Raw genomic sequence first — 19991 nt, 5'->3', positions numbered from 1 at the left:
TGTTGGGTGGAAATTGGATGAAAGAAATCTGTTGGTTATCGGCAAGGATAAATCTATGTATCAACTATTTTACTCGACTTTAAACTTGGAGAGCATAAAGAGGTAAAGGGAGAGATGATGCTGTGGGCCCAGGCCTGTTTTAGGGTTGGTTTGCAAACCCACATGATTGATATTGTTTGGCTTGCCTTTAACACATTACACCTCTCTACAGGGAAAATGTGATTTATTTTAAAAGGGATTGAAAGGATGAATGGGGGTCCCAGACGCTGATTTATTTTTGAATAGCAAATTTCCTGCCTGGCTGCTGAAACCAGAGCCCAATCTGCATCAGTCCTCCCTGGCCATATCTCCTGCTCTCCCTCTATCCTCTCCACATAGCCCAGATTGGAGATACATTATTGAATGCACACAGCCTTATTTACACATTAACAGATTGCCTAAAGGAGGAGACAACCTGCTCCATTTACAACAGAGGATGTAATAAGACCGTCTCTGTTGTGTGTTCATAATATACACCGAGTGTACAAAACATTAGGAACACCTTCCTGATATTTAGTTGCACCCAGTTTTGCCCTCAGAACGGCCTCAATTTGTCGGGTCATGGACTCTACAAGGTGTTGAAAGCGTTCGCGGTGCTGTGGGTCTGGCACCTACTACCATACTCCATTCATAGGCACTTAAATCTTTTGTCTTGCCCATTCACCCTCTGAATGCACACATACACAATCCATGTCTTATTGTCTCAAGGCTTAAAAATCCTTCTTTATCTTGTCTCCTCCCCTTCATCTACACTGATTGAAGTGGATTTAACAAGTGACATCAATAAGGAATCATACCTTCCACCTGGATTCACCTGGTCATTCTATGTCATGGAAAGGTCCTAATATTTTGTTCACTCAATGTACTTTTTTAATAAGGTATCCATCAATCAGTGGAGGCTGCTGAGGGGAGGACGTGTCATAATGATGGCTGGAACGGAGTGAATTGAATGGCATCAAACACAAGCAAACCATATGTTTGATGTGTTTGATACGATTCCACTATTCCGCTCCATCCATTACCACGAGCCCGTCCTCACCATTGAGGTGCCACCAACCTCCTGTGCCACTGAACAATGCTTGTTGTTGAGAATAAATTATATTTGGGTTATCCTAACATTGACTATCTCCCCACTTAATTCAACTCTATATTTTGTAAAACGATTTATTTTTCTTTCATGTTGTTTTTTTTTTGGATGGAAGGTGATGTATAGTGGATCAATGACTACTTACTCTTTAAGTTCAACTCTATATTTTGTAAAATGCACTGTTTCTTTTTTTCATGTTGTATTGTTTTGCTAGAGGGTGATATCAGTGTTGGGCGATTCCACGCTAGGACAGCCCGGAAATATTTTGGGTATGTTTGTCACGCCCTGACATTAGAGAGCCTGTTTATGTTTCTATTTGGTTAGGTCAGAGTGTGATTTGGGTGGGAATTCTAGTTTTCTATTTCTTTGTTGGCCGGGTAGGGTTCCCAATCAGAGGCAGCTGTCTATCGTTGTCTCTGATTGGGAATCATACTTAGGCAGCCTGTTTTCCACCTAAGTTTGTGGGATCTTGTTTTTGTTCAGTTACTGTGTAGCCTGCAGAATGTTACGTTATTTTTTTTTTGGTGTACATCTAAAATAAAGAAAGATGTACACTTTCCACGCTGCGCTTTGGTCTCATTCCGACGACGAACGTAACAATATTATAGGCAATTCTCACGTATAAACTTAATTGGGAGGAAGGATGTTTGACATGCTTTTTACATTTGTATCATAGTTATTTAAAAAAAAAAATAATTAGGCCCTTTTTAGACCTATATAAAGGCCCTATGATCCATGAACTGTACGTGATACAGACATCTTGGTCTCATTATAGTGTGCTCTCAAATATGGAGTGTGTCTAGATTCTGGAATAAAACATCACATTCATTTATTGAACAATAAAATATGAATATCTCAAACGTACCCTTTTTGATTTAGTTCATTTTAAGACAAATTGTTTGGAATAATATACTCTACAAGTAGTGAGAGTGGGCTCTCTGGTACTTTTGAAGATATTTTATACATAGAAATAGACATTATTGTTAATTATGCAATCATTGCCCTCTTTTAGGATTGCACATTCAGCAAATCACCAGCAGAGGGAGTTCCCTTTGAATCCATTTTCCCATTCACTGTGTTGGTGGAGCTCATAAAATGTATCAGACCTTTAAAAGTAGCAGATTTCCCACTGTGGAAATGTGATATACTTGTAGAGTATATTGTTCCAAACAATATGTCTTAAAATGAACAAAATCCAAAAGGGTACTTTTTAAATATTCATATTTTTGATGTTGATATATTTTTAAAGAATCTGGAGATACTCCATCTGTTAGAGCACACTATAAGGAGTATATTGACTTGTTGTCTGTATCATGTACAGTTCACAGATCATAGGGTCTTACAGGAGGCATGTATAGCTCTATAAAGGGCCTAAAATGTCCACTTTCATTATGATTTTCTCAAAAAAAGTTTCAATGCAAAAATTGTGTGCTGCCCTGGCATGGAATCGCCCTGTAGTGGATCAATAGCAGTGTGAATCTGAAGGAGAGGTTTGTTATTATCACTGAGGGATCTGTGCTTCTTTGTCCTTGTTGAGGGTCTTCCTGCCATCTCACTATTTTTTAAGAAAAAAGAGTAGCCAGTCAGAGGACCTATGGGACTGCAGTCCTGTTCCTGCTGCTGTGATTAAAACACACTCACTCACTCACTCACTCACTCGCAGTTACTCACAGCTTAGATTCATTGAATCGTCTGAAATGCAGACAGTAAACAGAACATCCCAAAAGTCTTGACACTTTCAACTCAAGTTTATTTGTCATGACTTCATGTTGTTGATTGAGTTTTCCCAATAATTCCTCCATTTCTTTAATTGAGGGCTGAGTCTGCCTGAGCTACACTAACACTAATGTGTGTGCAGATGTAAACGTTTTATAGTGTAAACTGTGAAGCCTGTGTGAGTCTTCAGTAATGACCTCTGTCTCTGTCTTCTGGCTGTAATCTCTCTCTGCAGTCAGTATATTTACTAGTCCAGCTCACTGGCTCTACAACACAGAACAGACACTGCTGAAACGTCCTCTGTTGTTTATCAATTCAGCAGCACGTCAAGACTGTTGGGACGTTCTAATTCTCTTCTGCTTTTCAGATGGTTCAATTAATCTAGCATGCAGTATGTTATTTGAGCAAACAGATGATGTAACTGTCTATCTGTTTATGTTTATTAATCAGTTACATTGATTAATTAAGTGCCTATCCTTCTAATTACAATGAGTGCTCTGCAGTTATGGTGTTGGACCTCTGGTCCTAAGGGGAAAGTGAGCAACTAGATAGGAGAGTTTTGTTCCTCGTTCATGATGGAATTGAAAACACGTCTTATTTCAAACAGAAAATGTCTATGTCTGTCCAATCCTACGTTCACTCTGCCTTTTTGCATTCTGTAGGTAATTCACAGTATGAGTAATTGTCTTTAGCATAGTGTGTTAGTGTTATATATACAGTGCCTTGCGAAAGTATTCGGCCCCCTTGAACTTTGCGACCTTTTGCCACATTTCAGGCTTCAAACATAAAGATATAAAACTGTATTTTTTTTGTGAAGAATCAACAACAAGTGGGACACAATCATGAAGTGGAACGACATTTATTGGATATTTCAAACTTTTTTAACAAATCAAAAACTGAAAAATTGGGCGTGCAAAATTATTCAGCCCCCTTAAGTTAATACTTTGTAGCGCCACCTTTTGCTGCGATTACAGCTGTAAGTCGCTTGGGGTATGTCTCTATCAGTTTTGCACATCGAGAGACTGACATTTTTTCCCATTCCTCCTTGCAAAACAGCTCGAGCTCAGTGAGGTTGGATGGAGAGCATTTGTGAACAGCAGTTTTCAGTTCTTTCCACAGATTCTCGATTGGATTCAGGTCTGGACTTTGACTTGGCCATTCTAACACCTGGATATGTTTATTTTTGAACCATTCCATTGTAGATTTTGCTTTATGTTTTGGATCATTGTCTTGTTGGAAGACAAATCTCCGTCCCAGTCTCAGGTCTTTTGCAGACTCCATCAGGTTTTCTTCCAGAATGTTCCTGTATTTGGCTCCATCCATCTTCCCATCAATTTTAACCATATTCCCTGTCCCTGCTGAAGAAAAGCAGGCCCAAACCATGATGCTGCCACCACCATGTTTGACAGTGGGGATGGTGTGTTCAGCTGTGTTGCTTTTACGCCAAACATAACGTCTTGCATTGTTGCCAAAAAGTTCAATTTTGGTTTAATCTGACCAGAGCACCTTCTTCCACATGTTTGGTGTGTCTCCCAGGTGGCTTGTGGCAAACTTTAAACGACACTTTTTATGGATATCTTTAAGAAATGGCTTTCTTCTTGCTACTCTTCCATAAAGGCCAGATTTGTGCAATATACGACTGATTGTTGTCCTATGGACAGAGTCTCCCACCTCAGCTGTAGATCTCTGCAGTTCATCCAGAGTGATCATGGGCCTCTTGGCTGCATCTCTGATCAGTCTTCTCCTTGTATGAGCTGAAAGTTTAGAGGGAAGGCCAGGTCTTGGTAGATTTGCAGTGGTCTGATACTCCTTCCATTTCAATATTATCACTTGCACAGTGCTCCTTGGGATGTTTAAAGCTTGGGAAATCTTTTTGTATCCAAATCCGGCTTTAAACTTCTTCACAACAGTATCTCGGACCTGCCTGGTGTGTTTCTTGTTCTTCATGATGCTCTCTGCGCTTTTAACGGACCTCTGAGACTATCACAGTGCAGGTGCATTTATACGGAGACTTCATTACACACAGGTGGATTGTATTTATCATCATTAGTCATTTAGGTCAACATTGGATCATTCAGAGATCCTCACTGAACTTCTGGAGAGAGTTTGCTGCACTGAAAGTAAAGGGGCTGAATAATTTTGCACGCCCAATTTTTCAGTTTTTGATTTGTTAAAAAAGTTTGAAATATCCAATAAATGTCGTTCCACTTCATGATTGTGTCCCACTTGTTGTTGATTCTTCACAAAAAAATACAGTTTTATATCTTTATGTTTGCGGCAAAAGGTCGCAAAGTTCAAGGGGGCCGAATACTTTCGCAAGGCACTGTATATTGTCTAAAACTTGAATGTTGCTTGTAGATTAGTGGCACTGCATCTCAGTGCCACTGCCATGCCTGGTTTGAATCCAGGCTGCATTTTTTTTTTTTTACCTTTATCTAACTAGGCAAGTCAGTTAAGAACAAATTCTAATTTTCAATGATGGCCTAGGAACAGTGGGTTAACTGCCTGTTCAGGGGCAGAACGACAGATTTGTACCTTGTCAGCTCAGGGATTTGAACTTGCAACCTTTCGGTTACTAGTCCAATACTCTACCCACTAGGCTACCCTGCCGCCCCGCATCACATCCACCCGTGATTGGCAGTCCCATAGGGCGGTGCACAATTGGCCCAGCGTCGTCTAGGTTTGGCCGGGGTAGGCTGTCATTGTAAACAAGAATTTGTTCTTAACTTACTTGCCTAATAAATAAAAATAATGATCCCAGTGTTTTTTTGACTCTATTCCAATGGTAGCAGTGATCCTGCTTTACCAGTGACTCAAGTGGAGCTGTCTGCCAGAGGAGTTGACTATTCTGTCCAAGAATGTACTCCAGGTAATCAATGAAGTCAATCTCTATAGTGATATACAACGCTACAGGATTGAACACACCCTAGTATCAGATCTAAACATCTCTCCTGTAGCACTAGCGTTACACTACCTGCTAAGGGGAATTACTGTATGTGGTAGTGAGTAAGTAGTAAGAGATAGTAAGTGGTGAGAGAGTGGTACTTCTTCCTTCCTGTTTTTGACTAATTTCTTGTAACTGGGAGCTCTCATATTCACTATGATGGAACAGTTGATATCCTGGAGAGGGTGGTGTCTCTTTGTGATTTCAATGTTTGAGAAGAGTAATGATCTGTTTGGCCTGATCAGTAAAGCCTCCGGCACTGTGCTGTTTGACCAGCTGCCGCAGAGCGAGAGACAGAGATAGACGGAGAGATAGAGAGAGAAACATAGAGAAACATAGAGAGAGGAATGAAAAACAAGTTCCCAACAGATTGTGAAGATAAAGAGCTGCATCACATTTCTCACCACGTTGAACTTGTTGTTTTCTGTCGTCTATGACATTACCTCCAATGGCACTCCTTTTCTGTCTTCATCTGAATTGTATAAATATAGTACTCTCATTAATTGCACCCATCAGCAAACTATTGAATTAATCCTTATCCGATGATGAATCTATTGGAGATAAGGAGATAGACATTTGGTCTAGGTGTCCTCCTGTCCCCTCGGGCTCAATGACTAGGGTAAGGGGATGAAGAGGGCTCCTACTGATTCTCTGGGAGACTGATATGGTCAGCAGCCCCCTAAACTCCCCCTTCCCCCCTCCTCCTGTTTGTTGAGGAGGCGTGAGAGGGGAGGGAGGGAGGGAGGGATGGATGGAGCGAGTCAGCGAGGGTACGAGGGAGGGAGGAAGGAAGGGAGGGATGGAGGGAGGAACGGGGAGTGGAGCAGAGCAGACAGCCACACACCCTCTCATACACACACAGATTCGACGTGAGGGAGTCAGTGACAGAAGTAGAGGCTCCATTCAGTGCTGAGTTGACTCACACACTCTTGGTCCACTTCGCACTCCCTTAGCCGGCATGGCACAGAGAAAGAGGAGTTTCACCTTTGGAGCGTATGGAGGGTAAGAGGGAATAGCATTCTCATTTACAGAGCTGTTCAACCTTACTCTGCACCTTTTACTGTGTGTGTGTGTGTGCTTGTGTGTGCTTGCACTTGTACACAGGCTTGTGAGTGTGATTGTGTGTGCCTGCCTGCTTGTCACCAAGGGGTGTGATTTCTGTTTGAAGTCGCTGTGCTTGCTATAAACCATTCCCTGCTTCCCTGAACATGACAATGCAGGTTGACCCTGGTTTTGCTGCATTATTTAACATCAGCTATTACAGACTCAACCCCAGCTAACCACTGATTTCCTGACTGACTGACAGGCACAGGAGGCTTGGCAGGGTGGAGGGTGGTGAAGAGGGAGAGAAGAGAGTTTCAGTGGAAGCTGCACAGACAGGAACTCTGATAGAAGACTGTAAAGAGGGAGAGAGGCCCGTCAGAGTTGAAATGATTGAATTAGAGTAGACACTGTGGCTCAGACACACACACACACACACACACACACACACACATACACACACACACTCACAGGTTGTGAACTGTAAACAAAATCAGTCTATTTAATCAAGCGATCTTGATTTGATTGACTCTCTTTATGCAACAGGTTCCTCACTTACAGATTGGTTAAGCAGAGTCTATACACAGTATGAGTGTGTGTGCACAACACATGTTTCTAAAGTCTTCTATCTGTCTGATCATGTGCACACTTTGTATGTTTTTGTGTTGTAATGTTCGGTATCCTAGGTTTTCCAGTAACAGTGTAAATGGAGGTCTCAGGGGGCTTCTCCCTCCTCTGACCTGCTGGATACTCCCCTATAGACACCATGTAGGAATTAACACCACAATTAGGTGTTTTCAATCACTTTGGTGCAATTTTCACAAGTATGTTGTACATTTTCACAACTCTAGGCACAACTCTTTAAAACAGATAATCAAAATGGCTTGTGTTTCAAAACTCACATTTTCAATAGGCCATTATCAATAAAACGTCACAATACGGTGGGTGCGGAGCGTTCGATTTGGCTGCTGGGGTGCAAGGAGACCCCTAGCTATACTTAAAACATTGGCAACTACATGACGTTTTCAAGAGATTGTTAAATAAATAATTAAAGTATTTGGTTTTAATATCATCACCTCTTGGAAGAGCATAGTCAGAACTACACATTTCCAATTATTCCCCATTTAGCGCTATCATCGGAGTTATTCAGCAAGTAACTGCATACTTTCATGATTAGTCAACATCAATTGATCATGTACTGTGGCAAGAAAAAGGATGTGGACCCTTTGGAAATACCTGGATTTCTGCATACATTGGTCATAAAATTTGATCTGATCTTCATCTAGGTCACAACAATAGACAAACACAGTCTGCTTAAACTAATAACACACAAGCAATTATACATTTTCATGTATTTATTGAACACACTGTGTAAACATTCACAATGCCGGGTGGGAAAAGTATGGGAACCCTTGGTTTTAATAATTGGTTGACCCTACTTTGGCAGCAATAACCTCAACTAAACGTTTTCTGTAGTTGCGGAACAGACCTGCACAACAGTCAGGAGGAATGTTGGACTATTCCTCTTTACAAAACTGTTTCAGTTCAGTAATATTCTTGGGATATCTGGTGTGAACTGCTCTCTTGAGGTCATGCCACAGCATCTCAATCGGGTTGAGGTCAGGACTCTGACTGGGCCAATCCAGAAGGTGTATTTTCTTCTGTTGAAGCCATTCTGTTGTTGATTTACTTCTGTGTTTTGGGTTGTTGTCCTGTTTCATCACCCAACTTCTGTTGAGCTTCAATTGGCGGACAGATAGCCTAACATTCTCCTGCAAAATGTCCTGATAAACTTGGGAATTCATTTTTCCGTCAATGATAGCAAGCTGTCCAGGCCCTGAGGCAGCAAAGCAGCCCCAAACCATGATGCTCCCTCCACCATACTTTACAATTGGGATGAGATTTTGATGTTGGTGTGCTGTGTGTTTTTTTCTCCACACATAGTGTTGTGTTCCTTCCAAACAACTCAGCTATAGTTTCATTTGTCCACAGAATATTTTGCCAGTAGTGCTGTGGAACATCCAGGAGCACTTTTGCGAACTTCAGATGTGCAGCATCATGTTTTTTTTGGACAGCAGTTGCTTCTTCCATGGTATCCTCCTATGAGCACCATTCTGGTTTAAGATTTTATGTATCGTAGACTCGTCAACAGAGATGTTATTGTGTTCCAGAGATTTCTGTAAGTCTTTAGCTGACACTAGGATTCTTCTTAACTTCATTGAGCATTCTGCGCTGTGCTCTTGCAGTCATCTTTGCAGGACAGACACTCCCAGGGAGAGTAGCAACAGTGCTGAACTTTCTCCATTTATAGATCATTTCTCTTAACATGGATTGATGAACATCAAGGCTTTTAGAGATTTTGTAACCCTTTCCAGCTTTTTGCAAGTCAGCGATTCTTAATCTTAGGTCTTCTGAGATCTTTTTTGTTCGAGGCATGGTTCACATTAGGGAATTCTGAGGGTTGACAGATCCATTTGGCATGTAGTTAGCTAGCTAGCTAAGGAAACAACACGTGTAATTTAACTTGCTTCATCAGTGATAAGGCTTTTGGAAAGAGCTTGATCGGCAAGTCCTCGTCCTAGTAAAGTTGTCAGTCGGACTACTGTCTTCACCACCATAGATGGCAAGCAAGCCAAACAACATTTGGATATAGCTATCTAGTTTATCCCCTGAAAATGACCATGCTAACTAGCTATATTGATATTATCTGTAATTAGCTAGCTAGCCAATTTGACGTGGTCCATCAATCATGTCTGTCAGCAGCAATCGCGATTGAAACACTCTTAAAAACAATGTGAAAAGGGGATAATGTTAGTTAACTTCACTAGGTAGGCCTATGTTGTTTAGCCAACTGTACAAAGTTTCTACTGGTAGCTTGCAAAGTGAACATTATCAGTTAACAGTGCATCGGCAAATGTGCCCTTCTGATGTTTGACAGGCCGAGCCCACAAAGTCTGGGAAATCAACCTAAACCACTCAGTAGCCTAGTGGTTAGAGCGTTGGACTAGTAACTGGAAGGTTGCAAGGTCAAATCCCCGAGCTGACAAGGTACAAATCTGTCGTTCTGCCCCTGAACAGGCAGTTAACCCACTGTTCCTAGGCCGTCATTGAAAATAAGAATTTGTTCTTAACTGACTTGCCTAGTTAAATAAAGGTTAAATAAAAAAAATACTTGTCAGGTATAGTTCACTTTTATTTTCTATCACTCAAATATCCAATTAATGGTGGCCAATATTGATAGATTTCGTAAGGCTACCCTCATTTATCTGAAATTCCATGATCAAGTGATGTTTACTGATCATGAAAATAATGCAGTTACTGGCTGTGGCCTATAACTCTGATGATGATAGAGCTTAATGTGCACAATTGTTTTGCATGGAGTAATCTGAAATTTGTAGTTTTGTATGCTCTTCAAGAGGTGGTGATATTACAACCAAATAGTTAACATTTATTTAACAATGCATTGAAAACATCACGCACTTATTAATGGTTTAAGCGGAGATGCTGGTCTCCTTGCCCCTCAGCAGGCAAATTGAACGCTCTGCACCTTATTGTGATGTTTTTATTGATAACAACTCATTGACTCATTGAGTACAACAAACAAATTCACAAAGTCAGTTGTTCACTGCAACAAATCATTGTTTCAATTTGAATACATATTCATTGTAAGTATCTGCTTTCAAAATACAATATTCACTTTACTTTTGATATGATTTCTTGTCATTTGTTAACAATACAATTAACTATCTCTTAATTAAAATTAAAACTACTGAACCAAATTATGTAGTGCTTAGTTAACGTAAACATTTTTCAGGACCCTGTCTTTCAAGGATTATTCGTAAAAATCCAAATAACTTCACAGATCTTCATTGTAAAGGGTTTCCCATGCTTGTTCAATGAACCATAAACAATTAATGAACATGCACCTGTGGAACGGTTATTAAGACACTAACAGCTTACAAACGGTAGGCAATTAAGGTCACAGTTATGAACACTTAGGACCCTAAAGAGGCCTTTCTACTGACTCTGAAAAACACCAAAAGAAAGATGCCCAGGGTCCCTGCTCATCTGCGTGAATATGCCTTTGACATGCTGCAAGAAGGCATGAGAACTGCAGACGTGGCTAGGGCAATAGATTGCAATGTCCTTACTGTGAGACGCCTAAGACAGCGCTACAGGGAGACAGGACGGACAGCTGATCGTCCTCGCAGTGGCAGACCACATGTAACAACACCTGCACAGGATTGGTACATCTGAACATCACCTGAGGGACAGGTACAGGATGGCAACAACAACTGCCCGAGTTACACCAAGAACGCATAATACCTCCATCAGTGCTCAGACTGTCCGCAATAGGCTGAGAGAGGCTGGACTGAGGGCTTGTAGGCCTGTTGTAAGGCAGGTCCTCACCAGACGTCACCGGCAAACTCACCGTCGCTGGACCAGACAGGACTGGAAAAAAGTGCTTTTCACTGACGAATCGTGGTTTGTCTCACCGAGGGTGATGGTCGGATTCGCGTTTATTGTCGAAGGAATGAGCGTTACACCGAGGCCTGTACTCTGGAGCGGGATCGACTTGGAGGTGGAGGGCCCGTCATGGTCTGGGGCGGTGTGTGACAGCATCATCGCACTGAGCTTGTTGTTATAGCTGGAAATCTCAACGCTGTGTGTTACAGGGAAGACATCCTCCTCCCTCATGTGGTACCCTTCCTGCAGGCTCATCCTGACATGACCCTCCATGATGACAATGCTACCAGCCATACTGCTCGTTCTGTGCGTGATTTCCTGCAAGACAGGAATGTCAGTGTTCTGCCATGGCCAGCGAAGAGCCCGGATCTCAATCCCATTGAGCATGTCTGGAACTTGTTGGATCAGAGGGTAAGGGCTAGGGCCATTCACCCCAGAAATGTCTGGGAACTTGATACTGACTGTTACTTTTTGATACTGACTGTTACCCCCCCCCCCCCCCCCTCCCCCCCCCTTTGTTCAGGGTCACATTATTCAATTTCTGTTAGTCACATGTCTGTGGAACTTGTTCAGTTTATGTCTGTTGTTGAATCTTGTTATGTTCATACAAATATTTACACGTTAAGTTTGCTGAAAATAAACGCAGAGAGAGGACTTTTCTTTTTTTGCTGAGTTTATATAGTTTGATAACTGCTGAACAGTATGCACTTCTATATTTTTACCTAGTACAGTTTTTTTTCAATCACTTTGGTGCAATTTCAAAAAGTTTGTGGCTCATGTTTCAAAATACTAAGCCCATTTTCAATTGGCTAAATACAACAAACAAATTCACCTGTTGACTGCACCAAATAAATCTTTCAATTTGGATATACAGTGGGGCAAAAAAGTATTTAGTCAGCCACCAATTGTGCAAGTTCTCCCACTTAAAAAGATGAGAGAGGCCTGTAATTTTCATCATAGGTTACCTGTAAACTTTGCCAAAACATTTCAAACTACTTTTGTAATACAACTTTAGGTGCTTTTAAACATCCACTGTATCCTTCCCTTGCTTCCCTTTGGCATTCACTGTGAGGAATTAAACTATTCTGTCTATAGATTGGTATTTCCGTCACTCTACTTTGTCTCGTTTAAATGTCAGAGGAGCAGCTCCTCATCTCCAAATCAGGGCTTCCAACACCATTTGTCACATAATCCTTTGAAGGTTTTTAGTTTCCACCTCATGTAAGATATTTATTGAGGTACATTTTATGAATACTGATATGGATATGCTATCCTCTCAGAATCAAGTCTATTTACAATCCAATGGATTTATTGACATAGTATACTGTACAGTTTATTATGTGGTGCTGCGGTAGTCAGTTCTACTCAGTTCCTTTTTTAAGGGGTCTCTTTAGGACTGCTGTCTCCATGCAGGGGATTTTGTGTAGACTAAACAGGGGTTGTGGGTTGGTTTCCCCCAAGCAGTCGAGCCCAATACATGGTGAGCCACGGGCTCTGTCTCTGTCATATACTAAATGAGACAGTTTCATTTATCATCTCTTTGTAGTCTCCTCCATGTTGTAGTCTCCTCCATGTTGTAGTCTCCTCCATGGTCTCTCCCTTAGCTCACAACTCATATCCCCTTCCTCGTACACTCTTCATGGGACTCATGAAATAAACAGTGAGGTATGTCTTTGTCCCAGATCTGAACACACACTCATCTCCCCCATGGCTCAAGACCAGATACACAGACAGAGAGGCTGCATGCGCTCACTATGGATCTCTCCCCTTCTGTTATTTTTGCTACAATGCATTTGCAAAGCACTGAGAGAAAAAAAGACATGGATCAGTGTGTGTAGACCCTGTTCAAAAACAGCAGAGTGGAAGGCTCATTGTTGTGAAAGTGGAGCAGGCCAGCAACAAATGGTAGATTTATAGCAAAGCAGTCGGCTGATTTGAGAAGAGGAGCTTCCTTCAATGATAGTTCTGGTCAATTGAATGAAAGATGCCTTACTTTTACTGCAGGATACTTTATTGTTGTTTAGAACCAATATTCACCTACAAGCTCACTATGTCACTTTCTCACAAGAGGGTTGTATCCAACCTTGTGTGTGTTTGAGTTTTTTTTTTTTTTTATGGAATTCTCAAATCTACAGAACACACAAATAGGGATGGGCATTTGAAATGATTTCATTATCATTATATTTTTGGATATCTGGATAGTCGAAATACATGAGTTTTAATTTTGTAATGATTATTTTTTCTACTTCAATTAAGACTTGCTCGGGCGACCCGAGAAAGCATGTGCGCTGTGCTCTGCTTGTTTCAGATGGAGGTTGGGGGAGGGGCGAGAGACAAGCAGGGGCCGGTGTGTGTGGCAGTCTATATGTGTGGCAGAGAGGGAGAGAAAGGAAGTAGACAAACTGACTTGTGCTAGTTAGATCATTTATGTCTGCAACAAGTCGGTATGATAGATAGACAATCTGTTAGGGCTTGTCTTGACTGCATCAAATCATAGTAAAGAAGCTAGCTAGCTACAGTAGCCAGCTAAGGTAAACAAAAATATAACTAAACAAAAATATAAAATATAAAATCATCATGCAATAAGGATAAGGATTTAAATAAATTCATTAGGCCCTAATCTATGGACTTCACATGATTGGGAATACATACAGTTGAAGTCGGAAGTTTACGTACACCTTAGACAAATACATTAAACTCAGTTTTTCACAATTCCTAACATTATATCCTAGTAAAAAGTCCCTGTCTTAGGTCAGTTAGGATCACCACTTAATTTTAAGAATGTGAAATGTCAGAATAATAGTAGAGAGAATTATTTATTTCAGCTTTTATTTCTTTCATCACATTCCCAGTGGGTCAGAAGTTTACATACACTCAATTCGTATTTGGTAGCGTTGCCTTTAAATTGTTTAAAACTACAGTCAAACATTTCAGGTAGCCTTCCACAAGCTTCCCACAATAAGTTGGGTGAATTTTGGCCCATTCCTCCTGACAGAGCTGGTGTAACTGAGTCAGGTTTGTAGGCCTCCTTGCTCGCACACCCTTTTTCAGTTCTGCCCACACATTTTCTATAGGATTGAGGTCAGAGCTTTGTGATGGCCACTCCAATAAGCTTGACTTTGTTGTCCTTAAGCCATTTTGCCACAACTTCGGAAGTGTGCTTGGGGGTTATTGTCCATTTTGAAGACCCATTTGCGACCAAGCTTTAACTTCCTGGCGGATGTCTTGAGATGTTGCTTCAATATATCCACATAATTTTCCACCCTCATGATGCCATCTATTTTGTGAGGTGCCCCAGTCACTCCGGCAGCAAAGCACCGCCACAACATGATGCTGCCACCCCTGTGCTTCACGGTTGGGATGGTGTTCTTCGGCTTGCAAGCCTCCCCCTTTTTCCTCCAAACATAACGATGGTTATTACGGCCAAACAGTTCTATTTTTGTTTCATCAGACCAGAGCACATTTCTCCAAAAAGTACGATCTTTGTCTGTGGATATACTGTAGATACTTTTGTACCTATTTCCTCCAGCATCTTCACAAGGTCCTTTGCTGTTGTTCTGAGATTGATTTTCAGTTTTCGCATCAAAGTACGTTAATCTCTAGGAGACAGAACGCATCTCTTTGAGCGGTATGAAAGCTGCGTGGTCCCATGGTGTTTATACTTGCGAGCTATTGTTTGTACAGAGGAACGTGGTGCCTTCAGGCATTTGGAAATTGCTCCCAAGAATGAACCAAACTTGTGGAGGTCTACCATTTTTTTCTGAGGTCTTGGCTGATTTCTTTTGATTTTCCCATGATGTCAAGCAAAGAGGCAGCGAGTTTGAAGGCAGGCCTTGAAATACATCCACAGGTACACCTCCAATTGACTCAAATTATGTCAATTAGCCTATCAGAAGCTTCTAAAGCCATAACATTTTCTGGAATTTTCCAAGCTATTTAAAGCCACAGTCAGCTTAGTGTATGTAAACTTCTGATCCACTGGAATTGTGATACAGTGAATAAGTGAAATAATCTGTCTGTAAACAATTGTTGGAAAAATTACTTGTGTCATGCACCAAGTAGATGTCCTAACCGACTTGCCAAAACTATAGTTTGCTGTGTGGATCAGAAAACTAGTCAGTATCTGATTTGACCACCATTTGCTTCAAGCAGCCCGACACATCTCCTTCACATAGAGTTGATCAGGCTGTTGATTGTGGCCTGTGGAATGTTGTCCCACTCCTCTTCAATGGCTGTGGGAAGTTTCTGGATATTGTCGGGAACTGGATCTCGCTGTTGTACACTCAATCGAGATCATCTCAAACATGCTCAATGGGTGACGTCTAGTTAATATGCAGGACATGGAAGAACTGGGACATTTTCAGCTTCCAGTAATTGTGTACAGATCCTTGTGACATGGGGTTGTGCATTATCATGCTGAAACATGAGGTGATGACGGCGGATGAATGGCAGGACAATGGTCCTCAGGATCTCGTCACGGTATGTAGAGGTTCTGGGCTGGTGTGGTTACACATGGTCTGCGGTTGTGAGGCCAGTTGGACATACTGCCCAATTTTTTAAAATGACGTTGGAGGCAGTTTATGGTAAAGAAAAGACTATTAAAGTCTCTGGCAACAGCTCTGGTGGACATTCCTGCATGCCAATTTCTGTTGCTGTCAGAGCAGCTTACCGATCACTGTACCTGTACACAACCCATCTGTAAATAGCACACCCAACTACCTCATCCCCATATTGTTATTTATTTTTTTGCTCTTTTTTCTCCCAGTATCTCTACTTGCACATTATCATCTGCACATCTATCACTCCAGTGTTAATGCTAAATTGTAATAATTTCACCACTATGGCCTATTTATTGCCTTACCTCCCTAACCTTACTACATTTGCACACACTGTACATATGTTTTTCTATTGGGTTGTTGACTGTACGTTTGTTTACCCCATGTGTAACTCTGTGTTGTCGGTTTTGTCGCACTGCTTTGCTTCATCTTGGCCAGGTCACAGTTGTAAATGAGAACTTGTTCTCAACTGGCCTACCTGGTTAAAAAACATTTTTTTTAATATGCACGCTCCATCAAAGACATCTGTGGAATTGTGTTGTGTGACAAAACTGCACATTTTAGAGTGGACTTTTATTGTCCCCAGCACAAGGTGCACCTATGTAATGATCATGCTGTTTAATCAGCTTCTTGATATGACCTGTCAGATGGATCGATTATCTTGACAAACGAGGAAAGCCCCCTAACAGGGATGTAAACACACTCTACATGTTGCATATATATTTTTGTTCAATGTAGCTAAAGTAGCTAGGCTAATTGAGGCTATTTTGTTGCGCTCCCCGTACTTGTCTACAACAACTCCATTCATATGAAACAACAGTCTACCTGTTGGTTGATCCATTTCACATTGATTAGAAATCTCCCACTTCACTTGCTACACATGGAGCCTTGCTTTGATTGACTGACAATAACAACAAGCTACCTGTGCATTTTTTTTAAGGGGTGCACTCATAAAAACTGTCATAAAAATGTAATGGTCTATCCTTGTAGGCTATTTAGCAATGCCACATAGATCATTTGAAGCCTTTTCATTGCTAATAGACCTATTATTTTTTTCTCAAAATGTAATACTCTCCCAAGTAATCAAATACAAAAGTCCATTCGGATATTCAAATATTTAAATAACCGTGCCCATCCCTATACAAAAACAACATGGAGTGGGCATCATTTCTTTGTCATCATGGTCAAGTTTGCATGACAAAAGATCAGTCAATGATTACATGGCAAGGCGTAGGGCAAAACAAGCAGGATATCTATGCCATGCAAGAGGGCTGGAGAGGGTGTCAGTCAATCACAGTTAACAGTATTTATATTCACACTGACATTCACATTGATATTCACAATGGAAATCTACTGTACCCTGCTTTAGAGGAACAGGGAAAAGCATGAGATGAACTTGGATCCATAATAATGACTTGCACAAAACAGGTGGGAAGTGTTGTTTCAGTTGTGTGTACACTGCAGTTGTGTGTATACTGTAATTGATGCCTGTTAACATGCCTGTGCTCCTGTAATAATAGAATGTATAGATCTCAGCTACTGTAGCAAGTTGGTTAGCCAGCAAAGATAGAACTTTGGGCTTTGGACCACATAGCATTGAAAGGCCATTTGTCAAGAATTATCATAGAAGCTATGACAGCTGTCATGTTTCTGATCAAGGCTAAATGATGCATGGTTTAAGACATGTGTTACCAAACAAGTGTGCTGACCTTCAGGCTCCTGAGGCTGTGTGTGTATGTGTGTGTGTGTCTCAGAGGTGACTGGTGTAATCTGTTATAGCAGGCCAGCAATGGCATAGCCTCGCCCTGTTAGCATGGTCTTGCTCTACTCTGCTCTGCTCTGGTACCAGTGTGTGTTCACAGTCCCAGCCACACAGACTCACTGTACTCCACTGTACCAGAGCATCAATGTGCACATTCAGCCACTTCACTCTCATTTACTCAATCAATGGGCTCATTCAGCTGCCCATGTTATATAGTACAGAGCCTGCTGGCTCTAGACCTGGGCTCATATAACTATTGGCTAACAACAATAGTGAATATCAGACATTGAATTGGAGGATGGTATGGAAGACGTTATTCAGAGGCTTTTTGTAATTATTTCTTTCCGATCTACAGTACCAGCCAAAAGTTTGGACACACCTACTCATTCAAGGGTTTTTCTTTATTTTTTACTATTTTCTACATTGTGGAATAATAGTGAAAACATCAAAACGATGAAATAACACAAATGGAATCATGTGGTAACCAAAAAAGTTTTAATAAATCTAAATTCTTCAAAGTCACCCTTTGTCTTGATGACAGCTTTGTAGTCTTGGCATTCTCTCAACCAGCTTCATGAGGTAGCCACCTGGAATGCATTTCAATTAACAGGTGTGCCTTGTTAAAAGTTCATTTGTGGAATTTCCGTCTTTCTTAATGCATTTGAGTCAATCAGTTGTGTTGTGACAAGGTAGGGGTGGTATACAGAAGATATCCCTATTTGATAAAAGACCAAGTCCATATTATGGCAAGAAAAGCTCAACTAAGCAAAGAGAAACGACAGCCCATCATTACTTTAAGACATGAATGTCAGTCAATCTGGAAAATTTCAAGAACTTTGAAAGTTTTTTCAAGTGCATTTGCAAAAACCTTCAAACAATATGATGAAACTGGCTCTCACAAGGATCGCCACAGGAAAGGTGAACGGATTATCTCCACATGTGTGGTTCCCACTGCGAAGCATGAAGAAGGAGGTGTGATGGTGTGGGGGTGCTTTGCTGGTTACACTGTCAGTGATTTATTTAGAATTCAAGAAACACCACACCATTCTGCAGCAATACGCCATCCCATGTGATTTGCGCTGAGTGGGACTATAATTTGTTTTTCAACAGGACAATGACCCAACAAACCTTCAGGCTGTGTAAGGGCTATTTGAACAAGAAGGAGAGTGATGGAGTGCTGCATCTGGCCTCTATAATCACCCGACCTCAACCCAATTGAGATGGTTTGTGATGAGTTGGACCGCAGAGTGAAGGAAAAGCAGCCAACAAGTGCTCAGCATATGTGGGAACTCCTTCAAGACTGTTGGAAAAGCATTCCAGGTGAAGCTGGTTGAGAGAATGTCATCAAGAATCAAGACAAAGGGTGGCTACTTTGAAGAATCTAAAATATATTTAGATTTGTTTAACACTTTCTTGTTTACCACATGATTCCATGTTTGTTTTTTCAGTTTTGATGTCTTCACTACTATTCTACAGTGTAGAATAGTAAAAAAAAATAATAGTAAAAATAAAGAAAAGCCCTTGAATAAGTAGGTGTGTCAAAATGTTTGACTGGTACTGTATTTTGAATGATTCCCAGTTAGTTTCTATTTTCATCACAGTTCTTCTAGTCAGCTGAATGGAGGAAGGGTGGAGGATAGAATCAGCTTTATTAAAATGCAGAATAGACATTCAACCACCTCTAGATATTCAGCCACCTTTCATTTCAGTGAATGCTATTATATACAGAACATAGAGCCTTTGAATTCATGGTTACAATACCTTTAGAAAGCACATGTCCATGATGCGAATGATGTATGCACGGAAACACAATGTCGTACAGCTAACTGTCAGCTTTAAATAGTTTGCATGGGGAATATAGGAGTCATTATTCCAATTTTATTCTGCATTTAAAATGATCAGAAAATAAAAAATAGATGGAACAAGTCCTGGTTGTGTTCCTATTCTGTCACCCACACACTGGAGCTACAAGAGGACAGTTGTTTGAGCTTTCAATTGAATATTCCTACATTTGTTTACAATCTCCTCACAACCTCCTTTGCAATCTTGCCCGGTGATGACTCAATTGCTTAAATTGACTTTATAATTAGTGTTGGTGTTACTCATTTCAGAAAATGTCATTTCTATTCTAACATAACATGTTTTATGCAAAGCAATATTTTGGCCAAGTGTGTGTATTAGTCTGTGTCTACACTTGACAGTTAATGTAGTTTTTATATTCTGGTCATGAAGTTCTGATCATGGAAGTCCGAACACATCATACGTCTACACTTACATTTAAATGTGTCCACCATGTCCACATAGTGTCCTAATTCCCTTTTTACGCGCTATATCATTTTAAATGCCAGTATGCATTCTGCAAACGGTGGAATAGGCCAA

General features: G+C 40.9%; 1 protein-coding gene across 7 annotated transcripts in view; it reads left to right on the top strand.

Moving 5' to 3' along the window:
* The window catches only part of LOC110532468 (rap1 GTPase-activating protein 1), a 104787-nt gene that overhangs the window by 12292 nt on the left and 72504 nt on the right, over positions 1-19991 (top strand). For 6 of the 7 annotated variants that reach the window (XM_021616404.2, XM_036988483.1, XM_021616405.2 and 3 more), the window contains exon 1: positions 6646-6788. The exons of the other annotated variant lie outside the window; for it this stretch is intronic. In XM_021616404.2, the coding sequence (XP_021472079.2) occupies positions 6745-6788 (44 nt within the window). In that variant the 5' untranslated portion in view covers positions 6646-6744. Of the gene's footprint in view, positions 1-6645; positions 6789-19991 lie in introns of those variants that run through there. 7 annotated transcript variants of the gene reach the window in all.

The sequence above is a fragment of the Oncorhynchus mykiss genome, chromosome 9 (assembly GCF_013265735.2).
Source record: "Oncorhynchus mykiss isolate Arlee chromosome 9, USDA_OmykA_1.1, whole genome shotgun sequence".
Lineage (NCBI taxonomy): Eukaryota > Metazoa > Chordata > Actinopteri > Salmoniformes > Salmonidae > Oncorhynchus > Oncorhynchus mykiss.
Note: the sequence above shows the minus strand (reverse complement) of the source record. Positions and strands in the feature narration are given on the sequence as shown.